We start from the raw sequence: 16725 nt of genomic DNA, 5'->3' as shown, positions 1-16725 counted from the left end.
GTCTCATACCTATATCCACAATCTGCTCCTCCAGAACTGACTCTACCCATCCACGCCAGTTTGCTAGCAACCCGGCTAATCTCTCCTACCCTCCTACAGCCACTAATACACCTGTCACAGTACGGGGAGGCTTATGGAATTGTCAATCAGCAGTCAAGAAAGCTGACTTCATTACTGCCTACGCCCATAGTCTAAATCTGCAGCTCCTGGCTCTAACTGAGACCTGGATAACCCCCAATAACTCATCAACACCTGCAGCATTATCTACAAATTATAACTTCACTCACACACCTCGACCTTCCAGACGGGGTGGAGGCACTGCCCTCATGACATCTCCTTCATGGGCTACAAACGTAACACCACTCCCAGAACTGTCACTCTCCTCTCTCGAATATCATGCAGTATCTGTCTCTAATCCTTTCAATCTCACCATTGTTACACTCTACCGCCCTCCAGGTACACTCGATCACTTCACAGATGAGCTGGACATGCTTCTTAGCTCCTTACCGGAAGATGGTACCCCTCTCCTTCTACTGGGCGACTTCAACCTGCCTGACTCATCTCAGTCAGTCATAGTAGTCTCCCTCCTACAATCGTTTGACCTGACTCCCACTGCCATGCCTCCCACCCACAAAGCAGGCAACTCCTTGGATCTCATATTTTCCCGTAACTCCAGCATCATTAACACCACGGTAACTCCCCTACATGTATCTGACCATTCCTTCATATCCTTCTCACTAACTCTCATGCTTAACCGAAAGGTCTTCACCCCAACTCAAACAGTCTCACTCAGACGCAACCTGCCCTCCCTATCCCCCTCCACCCTCTCCTCTGACATACTATCCACTCTACCTTTGAGTGACACCTTCTCTGCTCTCTCCACAGAGATGGCAACCTCCACCCTCCTCTCAGCCCTTGCAACCTCCTTCGACAAGCTCTGTCCCCTCGTTGAGAAACCTGCCCGCCGTTCCCCACCCAGTCCATGGCTGACAGATCCAGTGAGAGAACAAAGACAGGTCCTGAGAGCAGCTGAAAGGAAGTATAGAAAGTCACGCCTCACTGCTGACATCGACACATATCACAACCTCTTGTTAACATTCTCCAAAACCATCACTAATGCCAAAGCTTCTTTCTTCCACCATAGGATCGAGGCCTCTGCCAAGAATCTTCGCAAACTGCATGCTACCATGTCCTCCCTCCTCACTCCCCCCCCACCCCCCCCTCCCTCATCTTTCTCTGCCGAAGACTTTGCGATCTTCTTTGAGGAAAAAGTGGAGAACATCCGCAGCTCCTTCTCCCAATCCCCACCCATTCCAAATGCTGAATCGAGAACCTCATCCTTCACTCTGTCATCTTTCTCTCCCATTACAGAAGCAGAGACCCTGACACTGGTAACGTCAAACCGTCCGACTACTTGCCAGCTGGACCAGCTACCCTCCCCACTCCTCCAGACCATAGCACCAGACATCCTCCCATTCCTAACTGCAACCATCAACTCCTCACTCAACTCGGGGGTGGTCCCCACCTCCCTAAAACAAGCCAGAGTCACGCCGCTCATAAAAAAACCAACCCTGAACCCTACCGTCATAGGCAACTACCGTCCTGTCTCTCTTCTCTCCTTCCTTTCTAAAACACTTGAACGTGCTGTATCCAACCAACTTACTACTTATCTCTTACAGAATGACCTCCTAGACCCTAATCAGTCAGGCTTCAGGACTGGTCACTCCACAGAGACAGCCCTCATTGCGGTCACAGAGGCACTTCACTTAGCAAAAGCGAAAGGCCTCTCCTCTGTCCTGATTCTCCTAGATCTATCTGCAGCCTTCGACACAGTCAACCACCAGATCCTCCTTGCGGCCCTCGCAGGAATGGGAGTGGCTGGCTCTGCGCTGACATGGCTGTCATCATACCTCAATGACCGCTCCTACCAAGTGTCATGGAGAGGGACCCTGTCGGCCACCCGCCCCCTACGGACGGGTGTCCCCCAGGGCTCGGTTTTAGGACCCCTTCTCTTCTCCCTCTACACTAAATCACTGGGTAACATTATCACGTCTCATGGCTTCTCCTACCATTGTTATGCCGACGATACTCAACTCTTCCTCTCCTTCCCTCCCTCAGATATCCACGTCTCTGTGCGGATCTCGGCCTGTCTGTCCGACATCTCAGCCTGGATGACGTCCAACCACCTCAAACTGAACCTAAGCAAAACAGAATTGCTCCACCTGCCGGCCAAATCCTCCCCCCTAACCGACCTTTCAATCACAGTCGAGAATGCAGCTGTGACTGCGTCCCCGACCGCCAAGAACCTTGGTGTTGTCCTCGACGACCAGTTGAACTTCTCTGCTCACATCGCAGCGACGACCAGAACCTGCCGATTCCTCCTGAGCAACGTCAGAAGGATACGCCCCTTCCTGACAAAAGAAGCCACCCAACTCCTCGTCCAATCAACAGTCATCTCCCGCCTCGACTACTGCAATGCACTGCTCGCTGGCCTCCCGGCCACTGCCACTAAGCCTCTTCAACTCATTCAGAACGCAGCGGCCCGCCTGATCTCAAACCTACCGAAGTCGGCCCATGTCACCCCACTTCTTAGGGACCTGCACTGGCTCCCCATTGCTGCACGAATCCGCTTCAAGGCCCTCGACCTAGCATACCGTGCGGCAAAGGGAACCGCTCCCGCCTACCTCCGGTCAATGGTCTCTAACTACACACCCTCAAGACCCCTACGCTCTGCATCTTCTGGCCGCCTCAGACCTACTCCTATCCAAGCTCCGGGAGGGTCATCAAAGAGAAGTCGCCTATTCTCAGTCCTTGCCCCACAATGGTGGAATGAACTACCCACCCCAGTTAGGACAGCCGAATCACGTCCAATCTTTCGCCGTCGACTAAAGACGCACTTCTTCAACCATTATCTGAATTAAAAAAAAAAAAAAAAAACTAACCCTAACTAACCGTACTGTCATGCACTTGTCCTAATAAACTAACCTACACTGTAGCACTCAACACTTTGATGAACATTGCTGCTCAGCTGATAGAGTTGTGCCCTTCCTGATGGCTTGTCGTACAGAACTTGTAAGTCGCTTTGGATAAAAGCGTCAGCTAAATGACTAAATGTAAATGTCCTATCAGTTTTCAGCTCTGAAGGCAATTCAATTTAGGGTTTGAGGGGAAATGCAATGAAACACTGCCCCCTAGTGACACAAAAAGCCTATTACAGTTTATTAGGAGAATGATACAGTAATTATAATGTAGTCTAGTGAGTCTATGTATTATCTTTCGTTGGATCAGGGGCCATAATTAAACTTCTGAGTAGGAATACTGATCTAGGATCAGTGCTCAGGTCACATGACCTTATACACCTCATTATGACTCATTAGCTAATTATGTTCTCAGATCTGTTGCCTATACTCAGTTGACTGTAATCATAAGTACCTACCTAAACCTATAGTCTGCCCATAACACTGTATGGTAGCCATGTACAATAACACTATACCGTGTATATACAGTATATGTTTCTATATCTGCATATATTCCATTTTATATCTCACACACTGTATATACTATATCTATATATATATCCCATATCTATTCTTATTAGTTATACAACTGGCCAGTAGTTTACTACGGATTGATATTTTCTATTTTTATGTCTTACATACAGATGTATGTCCAGCCCATATGGGCTTACAAGACACATAAACAATAAGTATATAGTCTACTTAATAAGTATATAGACCAAGATGGCCACAAAAAAAGAAAACAAAGTAAAACATAACAAGCTGTAAACAATGTACTTCAAAGAAACGAGGAATTAAAAATAATTATATAAGGATATAATGTGTTTTGTCCTAAGTGCCATGCTTTCTCCAAAAATCCTGCAAAACTGAAAGTCTCAGACGGCCAAAACAAATCCGGATTTACAAATTGAACTTTCTCAAATAAAACCCTCCTCAAGTCGGTGTACAAGGGGCAGTGAAAAACTAAATTATATTCATCCTCCACCACTCCCAGATCAGAGAGAACACACAACCGCTCCTCCTCAGGTGTACCTTGGAATCTACCCACTTCCACAGCCAAACCTTAACTGGGCACACAAGAGACCTCCGTCCTCTCTTTAAATGTAACATTACATAAGGTTCAGTAAAAAAATCATCTTTAATTTCAACATATTTTCAAAATTTAGGTTTCTTCCATATCTCCACCTTCAACTTATCCTGATGGATTGTTGATCATTTTGGTTTAATTATATTAACCTTACACTGCAGATTATTCATAAAAATCATACTTAAATCAGCAGAAGAAAAAAAAATCATGGACATCTCTCTTGACCAGGGATGACCGTGTACTCTGTCCCAGTTAAATATCTTTTTAGTCACCCTGTCATCTGGACCGGGTGGTTCCATAACCTAATCTATTTCACATTTTGCTTGACCAAACATGAGTCCCAACCGATGTCCCCTTCTATAGCCCCTTTTGGTGTATATTTATGGACTCCCAAGAAGTATCTCATGGCACGGTTCTGGATAGCATTACATTCAGGTGCATCATCAAAACCCCATACTCCAGTAACATAAAATAAAACAGAACCAACCATTGAATCATATAGTTGTGTAAATGTTGAAAACCCAAAGTCAGTGCACTTTCCTTTGACTCTACACACCCCCTTGCACTCTGATTAGATGCAAACATATTTTCATTGTACTGTACTTGTGCTGTACAATGACAATACATTTGAATCTAATCTAATCAGCACTCCTTTCAGATGATCTTTCTCCTGCTGAGCTTTAAGGCCACCGTCTCCAATACAAACATAAAAAGGTGTCTGTTTAGTTAGTAGAAAAGAAAGATGAATTGATAAACTACCTTTCTTTATTTCTTCATTAAAATAACCAATACAAATATAAAACTGCTAACGTCATACCTTTTGTGCAAAACATACCCTGTAAAACTATAAAATCACCAATGTCTTGCCTACTTATTAACATAACATTTGATTGTCTTGTTGTGCAAGTCTTGTTCCACTTGTGGTGCAGTCATTTAATCCATACAAGTTTACAACCTCTGGTCTCGTGTAGCAACACTTATTGTTACAGTGATAAGACCAAGAGCAACTTCATTAAAATAAATGCCATTGCGAAATAAGCTTCGCCTACATTCCCAACATGATACCCACCATTTGAAAAATAAAATAAAAGACTACCGACTGACACAATTATTGTTGGTCGAGCAAAAGCATATCATCGAAAAACTCTTTAAAGGTATACACCAGTTAAATGCTTATAAAACAGATGCAATTTCTGAGGTTGTAAAACTACATTTAAACAGATAAGATTATAGATTTTGAAATAAAACTTTAGATTTTTCATTTTGCTGCATGGTTAAATGATTCCTTCAAGGTTTTGCGCCAAGGTATTAAGAGAAGTCAACTGACTTTGTACAATACCTTTATCTTTCTGATAAAGGTTTCAGAGTAAGGCTGTCCCACTGTTGACAATTGATCAAAAATCTGATCTTAATCATGTGGTCATACAGCCGTCTCTGATAATTGCTAATACTTTATCGTAGCTTAATGATCATTGGCTATTTCGCTTTCTGTTGTCTTTCTTTGACTATGATGACACAAACAACAATGTCTGCTCTCTTGGTTTAATGTCGTTTAACTCCAGGTCTATCCCACATTACAATGCAGCAGTTTCCAGTTCAGTTGCTACTAGCAAATACTTGTGCAAGAAAATGTAAACATTACTAGTAGCACCAACGTTATGTCCAATACTAGCGTTTTGATCTTTGATAAAGTTAGCTGAAGTGTTAGTCATAAGATAAGATGGTAGTGCTGCTAATGCTAGCTAACAACTAGATGTTGTCAGACAGTTACACTGTGGATTAGACCAGGAGGACTGAATACCATCAGACATTATTTCCCCATTATGCAGGTTTTGAGATTGGCTTGGGGATCTATGCATATCTAAGTCAGTTAGTGTCTTTGCCTCCAGGGTGCCTACAGGTGTGCCCACACCTCCACAAGACATTTTTAAAAGTTCTGTGTGGCTGGACCTCCCACAGTTTCTCACATTCTTCCAGTATGTCCCCAGGTTTAGGCAGCTGAGCTCTGATCTGTTTTAAGGCATACTTCAATTTTTCCTGATATCAAGTTTGCATTTCCTACTACTGCAATCTTCCCTCCTTAGCTCCATAATGTTAATATCTTAAATTGTTTATTCATATGTTCGATTTATAGGTGATATGCTATGGATTTTAACCCATGTAGACAAAAGCATATACTGCAAAGTTCACATCATTGCTACAGGCAGCTTGATTTTTGCCTGGTCTCGGATATTGAAATTCACAAGCAAATTCTAACTGTATGGTCCGGCTTCTGAAATATGTCATAGGATACGTTCATATGTAATCCATCCACTGGATTTCAGTGAATTCATTTTGTAGAATTTAAGATAATGACAAAATACGATACATAAAAATACTACACTACCCAGTAGTTCTTTACCACGAAAAGTCATTTTGGAATGTACATGTACCAGCTTTCCACTAACAACAATTGCTAGCAAGACTAGTCACCCCTGTGGTCACATGGGAGATAATCATAGCAGAAGATGTGGTCAGGTGATCAGGAATCTTGTACCCAATCCTTTTTCAACAAAAAATACAAATGTCTGTACATAATATGATTGCTTATTTACATTTACATTTAGTCATTTAGCTGAGACTTTCATCCAAAGCCACTTAATGTACAAGTTATTGTACAACAAGCCAGCAGGAAGGGTACAACTCTGGCAGCTAAGGGTCAGTGATATTGTTTCGTCAAACAGTGTCGGAACTTGAGTGCTACACTGGAGTGCATAGTAGTATAGACATATTAGCATAGTAGGTAGTAAGATAAGCACAGTAGATTTTTTTCAGATATCGATTGAAGAAGTGTTTTTAGTTGGCGGCGGAACAGATGTAATAGAGGGCGACTCATTCTCTACCATTATCCTTCTTTCTCTACTTTTAGCTGCCTCCTCATTTTCTGTCCCAACCACATTTCCCTCCAGATTCTCAGAAAATGAACCCAGTTTCCCTTAATCCCGGACTCCCTTTTGATCCCTCCTTCAAGCCCAGCTCTGCTGTTCACTCCCAACTCCTGTCCTTCTGTCTCTTCAGAATCCTGTTTACCTCCTTTTCATGTCCCCGTGTCTCCTTCCCGGTCGTATCTGCTCCTTCGTCGTGCTTCAGACTCTGTTAGAGTTGCGCTCGACCGCATCCTATCTCTGCATCCTTTTAATCTTTCGCTTCTGATGATGGTTTGTCGGCATCCTGTCTGACGCTTTCTTCATTCTCAAGATCCACGTTTGTATCTTTCTCTTTGCGGTCATCCTCTACATGCCCTTTGGGAGAACTTTTCGGAGGGTCTGGGTCTTTATCTGTACCGTCTTTGTCTGGTTATTCTCTGCTTGGGCCAGACTGGGTCTCGTTTTTCTTGTCACTTGTTAGGTCAGATTGGCTCATGTCCTTAGCTGGCTCTCTTGTATCCATCTGGGAATCCCCTTCAGACTCATCTGAGCTGTGATCCTTGGTCTCGTGTTTTTTTTCTTCATGTGTCTTTGCATCCTCTTCTCTCTTTTGATTGTCTTTCACGTTGTCGTTATCGTTGCCGTCCTCCTCCTCCTCCTCCTTTTCACTCTCATAATTCTTTACATCTAGAGAATCTTCTACTACTTGTATCTCCCCTTGTTCATTTGTCTCCCGCTCTGCTGTTTTTTCTTTGTCGTCTTGTTTCGTCTCAGGATGTGGCGTGTTTTGGTCTAAATGGTGATCCAGGGAGGGTTCTTGGTTGTCTGCATTTGGCTGGACTGTTTGGGGTTCGGAACCTTGTGTCTCCGTTTCTGGCTGTGATTCTGGGATAGATTCTACTGTGTCTTCCTGAACCGTGTGGGTCTCTGGAATAGATTCTTCATGTGATTCGTTTGATTCTAGTGTTGGGTTCAGATTAGGCTGCTCAGGTGTCTCTGGCTGTGATTCTGGGATAGATTCTACTGCGTCTTCTTGAACCTTGCAGGTCTCCTGAATGTTTGATTCTTCTTGCGACTTGCTTGATTCTAGTGTTGGGTTCAGACTAGGCTGCTCAGCGGTGGTTGGCTGCAGAACTACCTCTTCCTCCGTGTGATCTCCTGACTCACCGTTTAGGCTGGACTCATGTTCTTGTTCAGAATCTGGTGTACTGGAATCAGGGTGGTTATCCTGGGAGGGTTCAGTGGAGTCTGACTGGGCCTTATCAGGCTCTGTTATATGTGGCTCTTCCTGCACCAGGCTGCATTCAGGTGTTTGTGGTACAGGACTCTGAGGCTGCTCAGAGGTTATAGGAGAGGTTACAGGGGACTCCTCCTCTTCCTCCTTTGTGTTCTGCTCCAATTCAATTTCTGATGTTTTATTTGGTATTGGCTGGTCCTGGTCGCCCTGGCCTGGTTCTCGGTCTAGGTCTGCCCTCTGTGGTTCTGCTAAGACCTGTTCTAGCTGGTTCTGGCTGGGTTCAGCTAAAACTGTCATGTGCTCAGGGCAGGGAGGAGACCGTGGTGCTAACTGGCGGTCCTTATGACCAGACAGAGGTGAAGGGTGACCCGGGGCATCGTGGAACTCATTTGAATCATGGGAGGCAGAATCACTCGTCGTGTCCTCAGGCTCCAGGTTCTGAACACGTGGGGCTAGAGAGGCCAGAGGCTGCTTGCTGGGAAGAGTGGCTCCGTTGTTAATGAAATGCTCTGTCTCCTGGTCCTTGTCTGCCTCCCTCTCTGGCCCTTCAACATACAAAGATAAGGTGAGTAGGGCTGGGCCATATGCAAGATATATATATATCATGAAAATCAGGAGGAATTGTCTTCTTGATGAAAATATAGGTGTGGGAAATCATTTTAGATAATCCTATAGGTTCAGCATCATAATCCATTACATGGTATTGGGATGCGTGTGATCCAGTATCAAACTGAAATCATTTTCAATTATTTTGGAAATAATTTTGTTAGACATTTGACATGTATTAACAGTATTTGCTTTTCGTTATTGATCAAGATAACAACAGTGTGCATCCTGATTCATAAACTGCAGAGCCCCACCCAAGAGTTATTATTAGGGATGCTCGATATTGGCTTTTTTACCGATACCGATACCGATATACCGATAATGTCCAACTCTTAATTTCCGATACCGATATCAACCGATAGATATTTTTTTAGTACAATAGTACAACCCCTTATCTATTGCCCAAGCATTCTAGCAGCACTTTTCTTCCGTCTGCTCTGCTATAATACCCGATACCTCCAATACAAGCGGCAACGTTTTATTTATCATCTGAATTTGGCAATACAAGATTAACTCATTCAGCGCCAATCACGAGTATAGTCGGGTTAACTCGCCATCGTTTGAGCGCCAATCACGAGTATAGTCGGGTTTTGGTCGTTATTTCTTTTATTAGCGATATCCATTAATTTTCATCCATCCAGCCTGATGTTATCGTTGGGAATGGGTCTGAGCTCGCAAAAGGGCAAATACCGCCCCCTACGCCTTCCGGCTGGTATTGCACTCCACTGGGAATGGTATAGTTCTTTTTCTGGGACGATCCAAGCCGTGCGGGCGTGGTTTAAGCAATCAGGCAAGGTAACCTGATTTCAACTATACATCTGCGACGCTCCCCCCCCCCCCCTCATATGCAATGCTGTTGAACGTGGCACGGACCTCCGCGCCCAGTACTTCAAATGGCGATCAGATAATTGGATTCTTTCTTTTGCATTACATCAGATACAAGGTAAGAACATTATATATAAATTTGATCATTGATCTGATATGTATTTCTACCCCGATCGACGCTGTATCTGTGTGTGTATGTGTGGCTGTTTTCCGTTGGATGCAGGAGGTGGTGGGGGGGGGGGGGGGGGGGGGGGGGGGCGCCGCCGCGTTACGAGGGCCATTTCATGTCTGCAAGAGGAAGGACAATAATGATGATCTAGCGTTGATTTCAGGAAGATTCGATAATCAGCCGAAAAATGACAACGTGTTTTGTGTATTCCACTAAAGGGCTATTATCGCGTCTTTCTCTGGAATGAGTAGAAATCACCAAAACTATACTTGTATTCAAAACGGTATGAAACAGAAATGTACCGATGAAAAAACAATCCGTTTCGTACATGTTGACTGCAAGCAACTCACTGATAATCGACGAGTGTGTTAGACCTATAGCCATAATTTAAGATATATTTTAAGCACTCGCAAATCTCCCAGTCCTCCCATTGATTAAAGCAGTGGCGCTCTAGCGCCCTCTCGCGCACTTAAGCGTGGCGGTCAATGAGTTAATATTCAACGTTAAATATCAAAGTAAGCCTCTACAGATATTGAGCATAATTTAGTAAAATGTGCAACTCTAGTTCCCCCTAGTGTCGTATACTCCCCCGAGATGTATTAAACCCTAGTTCCCCCTAGTGTCGTATACTCCCCCGAGATGTATTAAACTCTAGTTCCCCCTAGTGTCGTATACTCCCCCGAGATGTATTAAACCCTAGTTCCACCTGGTGTCGTATAGTCCCCCCTGAAACGTATTCGTTGTATGAATCCACGTACCAAATTGTAACGTCCATACCGCAGGACGAATACACATAACTTTACATCTCTAGTTATCATTATAAAACGTGATGCTGAAACTTATTCATATAAATAGTGTACACAGTGTTAAATGTTACTATTTTAATATGTTGTGATATGTATAGTATATGTCCTGCACTGTATTGTGAGGTCCTTCTCTTCTTGTACCATGAGCGTATGTATTTATGTGCTGTGAGGAACTGCGAGTTGTTGAGTGCAGTGTGCACCAATGCCATCAAGACAATCTCATGTGCATTCTTTGTACCTGGTGAATGAAGTAGTTCTGATTCTTCTGGTGGCCCGCCGTCTCCTGAACCTCCACGTTCTGCCCAAACAATAAAGGGATGTTCTAGAGTTTAGCATATCACGTATTTGAGTCCAGCTCATAACTTATGTTTCATGTCATCCCATCACACTCGCTAATCAGCTTCTCACTCCACTATACAATACTGCACTATAAAATACTATAACACACTTTACTATACTACCCTATACAACAAGAAATAGGAGATGAATGATTAAAGCAAATCCATGCACAATTAATGGAACATGTATGGATAATGACACACTTTCAATTTTCCTATCTCGTCTTTTGTAATACAAAGATAAAATGAATGGCAATCATTTTTGTTTTTGTTCTTTCATCTGCAAATGGCCAATGAATGAAAGCATAGCATAGCTGTATCTACTGTATCTGTAGCCGGTCACTAACTGGATCAATGTACTTTTCCTGTTTGGAACCTTGTGTCTGGCTGTGGTTCTCGGATAGATGATACTGTGTCTTTCTGAACCAAGGGCCCATGAGCAAGAATTAAGCGGGGCCTCTCGGTGCAGCCCCCCAATGACCATGGGCCCCTCCACCCCTGGGCCCTCATTCATCAACGTGACGTGGAAAATCTTCTATTTCCACACGTAAGCACAGAATTTAGAATGAGTGTACGCACAAGAAAAACGGGATTCATCACACGTGCGTACACAGGTTCTACGCACACCTGTCATGATGAATATGACTTTGATCCTACGTTTGAGCTCGTGCACTGTTTTAAGTATTTGCATACCAGAACCGCCCCGATTAACCATATACGTTAATAGAATACCCCCATGAAATGTGGAAAAATGGACTAAGCCGAGGGAAGAGTGTCATGAGACAGGCTGACAGACGTGTACACTTACGGTGATGTCGGATATGATATCTATTAACCATTGCTGCCTGGGCAGCGCAAACACTAATAAAGACCGCGCTGGAATATGACTGCCTTTTCCCGTGTTGTTTGATTAATACCCAGGGATTAAAGTTCTCCTCAATTTTATTCCAAATCGCGATGGATCTTCCGTCAATATTCTACCTGCTGCATATGATTTCTAGAGGCATACTACAATCTATTTTGATGTCAGTATTGGGTAGCCTATATAAACAATAATACGAGAGCATATACAAGAACAATGAATCTCACTGCATGTATGATGTAGCCTGCCTTTCAATACATGAACTTGAATTCCATCATGTTTGTGTGCGGGACTCACAAGGCTGTTGTCACAATGGGTGGTACCGGTACAGTAATAATAACAGTCCACACAATATCACGATCCATGCCATAGCCTATGTTCTATTAGGACATGATCTGTGACGACAAATGTTCTAGAATGTTTGATTAAGATATCATACTCTGACAGCATGCCTATGATCAACAAAAACGCGAACTTGAATCCCATCATATACAGTCTGTCCACTATCTGGTGTCATTGCAATGCGTTTTCTATTCTTTCTTATGCAGTAAAAAGGGGGAAGAACACTATATCGTGGGTGTTCATATGACTCTGCTTACAGCTTCGAAACTCCACTTGTTTCGTTTAACGTAAAGCCTTTTAAATATAATCAAAACGTTCCCGTGTTTCTGCGGTCTGTGCGCAAAATAATAACGAGTTGAGATACGCGGAGCGCAGTCAGTCAGTAGCCTACACCCCGTATATTCCGATAACGCTATATAAACCATGCTGCATTCATTCTGAGAGAAAGATCTATTATTCCAAATGCTATTTATAGGGTTTTGACCATAATTACACTACTGTTGCTATTTTACAATGAACTATAATGAATTACGGTTCATACAGAACTTCTGTATGAACCGTAATTCATTATAGTTCATTGTAACTATAACTATAACTGTAACTATAACTTCTGTATGAACCGTAATTCATTATAGTTCATTGTAAAATAGCAACAGTAGTGTAATTATGGTCAAAACCCTATAAATAGCATTTGGAATAATAGATCTTTCTCTCAGAATGAATGCAGCATGGTTTATATAGCGTTATCGGAATATACAGGGCGTAGGCTACTGACTGACTGCGCTCCGCCAGTGTTGAAACGAATGCACAGAAGCTCATTTCCTTGTTGTAATAATATATTCTACCACTGGGCGTCAGCTAAGTGTGCTCAGAGCTGTGCGTAGACATAAGCACAAAGTCAAGTTCAAGTTGAAATTGATGAATCCCACTCTTTGCTTAGAAATGATCGTATGCACAGGGTAAGCACAAATCTGTGCGTAAGACACGTTGATGAATGAGGGCCCTGGTATTTACTCCCCTTTCCTTGCTTGATTCTAGTGTTGATTCTACCGCCTCCTCTGTGTGATCTCCTGACTCACCGTTTAGGCTGGACTCATGTTCTTGTTCAGAATCTGGTGTACTGGAATCAGGGTGGTTATCCTGGGAGGGTTCAGTGGAGTCTGACTGGGCCTTATCAGGCTCCGTTATGTGTGGCTCTTCCTGCACCAGGCTGCATTCAGGTGTTTGTGGTACAGGACTCTGAGGCTGCTCAGAGGTTATAGGAGAGGTTACAGGGGACTCCTCCTCTTCCTCCTTTGTGTTCTGCTCCGATTCAATTTCTGATGTTTTATTTGGTATTGGCTGGTCCTGGTCGCCCTGGCCTGGTTCTCGGTCTAGGTCTGCCCTCTGTGGTTCTGCTAAGACCTGTTCTAGCTGGTTCTGGCTGGGTTCAGCTAAAACTGTCATGTGCTCAGGGCAGGGAGGAGACCGTGGTGCTAACTGGCGGTCCTTATGACCAGACAGAGGTGAAGGGTGACCCGGGGCATCGTGGAACTCATTTGAAGCATGGGAGGCAGAATCACTCGTCGTGTCCTCAGGCTCCAGGTTCTGAACACGTGGGGCTAGAGAGGCCAGAGGCTGCTTGCTGGGAAGAGTGGCTCCGTTGTTAATGAAATGCTCTGTCTCCTGGTCCTTGTCTGCCTCCCTCTCTGGCCCTTCAACATACAAAGATAAGGTGAGTAGGGCTGGGCCATATGCAAGATATATATATATAAATATAAATATATCATGAAAATCAGGAGGAATTGTCTTCTTGATGTCAATATAGGTGTGGGAAATAATTTTAGATAATCCATTACATGGTATTGGGATGCGTGTGATCCAGTATCAAACTGAAACCATTTTAAATTATTTTGGAAATAATTTTGTTAGACATTTGACATGAATTAACAGTATTTGCTTTTCGTTATTGATCAAGATAACAACAGTGTGCATCCTGATTCATAAACTGCAGAGCCCCACCCAAGAGTTATTATTATTGTTGTTGTTACTGTATTGTGTTCTGTAGTGTTTTGTTTTGAACAAAATGATAAAAAAAAGAATTTGATAAAAAGAAAATAGATAATGTAAATGTGCTACTAATCAAATACGTGTTGCCAATAGTGCAACCCCTTATCTATTGCCGAAGCATTCAAGCAGCACTTTTCTTCTGTCTGCTCTGCTATAATACCCAATACCTCCAATACAAGCGTCAATGTTTTATTTATCATCTGAATTTGGCAATACAAGTATTAACTCATTCAGCGCCAATCACGAGTATAGTCGGGTTAACTCGCCATCGCTTGAGCGCCAATCACGAGTATAGTCGGGTTTTGGTTGTTATTTCTTTTATTAGCGATATCCATTCATTTTCATCCATCCAGCCTGATGTCATCGTTGGGAATGGGTCTGAGCTCGCAAAAGGGCAAATACCGCCCGCTACGCCTTCCGGCTGGTATTGCACTCCACTGGGAATGGTATCGTTTTTTTTCTGGGACGATCCAAGCCGTGCGGGCGTAGTTTAAATAATCAGGCGAGGTAACCTGATTTCAACGATACATGCACGGACCTCCGCACCCAGTACTTCAAATGGCGATCAGATAATTCGATTATTTCTTTTGCATTACATCAGATACAAGGTAAGAACATTATATATAAATTTGATCGTTGATCTGATATGTATTTCTACCCCGATCGACGCTGTATCTGTGTGTGTATGTGTGGCTGTATTCCGTTGGGTGCAGGAGGTGGTGGGGGGGGGGGGGGGGGGGGGGGCGCCGGCCCGCTACGAGGGCCATTTCATGTATGCAAGAGGAAGGACAATAATGATGATCTAGCGTTGATTTCAGGAAGATTCGATAATCAGCCGAAAAATGACAACGTGTTTTGTGTATTCCACTAAAGGGCTATTATCGCGTCTTTCTCTGGAATGACTAGAAATCACCAAAACTATACTCGTATTCAAAACGGTATAAAACGGAAATGTACCGATGAAAAAACAATCCGTTTCGTACATGTTGACTGCAAGCAACTCACTGATAATCGACGAGTGTATTAGACCTATAGCCATAATTTAAGATATATTTTAAGCACTCGCAAATCTCCCAGTCCTCCCATTGATTAAAGCAGTGGCGCTCTAGCGCCCTCTCATGCACTTAAGCGTGGCGGTCAATGAGTTAATATTAAAGATCAAAGTACGCCTCTACAGATATTGAGCATAATTGAGTCAAATGTGCACCTCTAGTTCCCCCTAGTGTCGTATACTCCCCCGAGATGTATTAAACCCTAGTTCCACCTGGTGTCGTATAGTCCCCCCTGAAACGTATTCAACCCTAGTTCAACCTGGTGCCGTATAGTCCCCCCTGAAACGTATTCAACCTTAGTTCCACCTGGTGTCGTATAGTCCCCCCTGAAACGTATTCAACCCTAGTTCCACCTGGTGTCGTATAGTCCCCCCTGAAACGTATTCAACCCTAGTTCAACCTGGTGTCGTATAGTCCCCCCTGAAACGTATTCAACCCTAGTTCAACCTGGTGTCGTATAGTCCCCCCTGAAACGTATTCAACCCTAGTTCAACCTGGTGTCGTATAGTCCCCCCTGAAACGTATTCAACCCTAGTTCAACCTGGTGTCGTATAGTCCCCCCTGAAACGTATTCAACCCTAGTTCAACCTGGTGTCGTATAGTCCCCCCTGAAACGTATTCAACCTTAGTTCCACCTGGTGTCGTATAGTCCCCCCTGAAACGTATTCAACCCTAGTTCCACCTGGTGTCGTATAGTCCCCCCTGAAACGTATTCAACCCTAGTTCAACCTGGTGTCGTATAGTCCCCCCTGAAACGTATTCAACCCTAGTTCAACCTGGTGTCGTATAGTCCCCCCTGAAACGTATTCAACCCTAGTTCAACCTGGTGTCGTATAGTCCCCCCTGAAACGTATTCAACCCTAGTTCAACCTGGTGTCGTATAGTCCCCCCTGAAACGTATTCAACCCTAGTTCAACCTGGTGTCGTATAGTCCCCCCTGAAACGTATTCAACCATAGTCCCACCTGTCGTATACTCCCCCCGGAGACGTATTCAACCTAGTTCCATCTAGTGTCATATAGTCCCCCCTGAGATGTATTCGTTGTATGAATCCACGTACCAAATTGTAACGTCCATACCGCAGGACGAATACACATAACTTTACACCTCTAGTTAACATTATAAAACGTGATGCTGAAACGTATTCATATAAATAGTGTACACAGTGTTAAATGTTACTATTTTAACACTTTGATTGCCTAAGGCTAAATTCATGATATACCATAGGTTGCCAGCTCTATTTGTCTATGTAGAAGTTCCCCTTCTTTGCAGGGCTATAACTTTTTAAATTCTATTGCTAAATTGCCATTATTAGGGCCCATTCAATGTCCTATATGTATTGTTCAGGGTGTATGAACGTTAAACTTTTTCATTCACATATTCATACTAAAATATGATCTAAAGTACAAGTATGTTTTCATCTCTTTCTG

The 16725-nt window shown here is 43.5% G+C and overlaps 1 protein-coding gene across 1 annotated transcript in view; it reads right to left on the bottom strand.

The window, feature by feature from the left end:
• Positions 1-4851: 4851 nt before the first annotated feature.
• The window catches only part of LOC311224742 (uncharacterized protein), a 37078-nt gene continuing 25204 nt past the window's right edge, over positions 4852-16725 (bottom strand). Inside the window, exons 11-13 of the mRNA XM_084309841.1 lie at positions 13275-13889; positions 10892-10951; positions 4852-8792 (exon numbers count right to left, since the gene is read on the bottom strand). Coding sequence (XP_084165967.1) covers positions 7441-8792; positions 10892-10951; positions 13275-13889 — 2027 coding nt within the window. The 3' untranslated portion in view covers positions 4852-7440. The remainder of the gene's footprint in view (positions 8793-10891; positions 10952-13274; positions 13890-16725) is intronic.

This window comes from Notolepis coatsorum (genome assembly GCF_963971535.1).
Source record: "Notolepis coatsorum genome assembly, chromosome: 3".
Taxonomy (NCBI): Eukaryota; Metazoa; Chordata; class Actinopteri; order Aulopiformes; family Paralepididae; genus Notolepis; species Notolepis coatsorum.
Note: the sequence above shows the minus strand (reverse complement) of the source record. Positions and strands in the feature narration are given on the sequence as shown.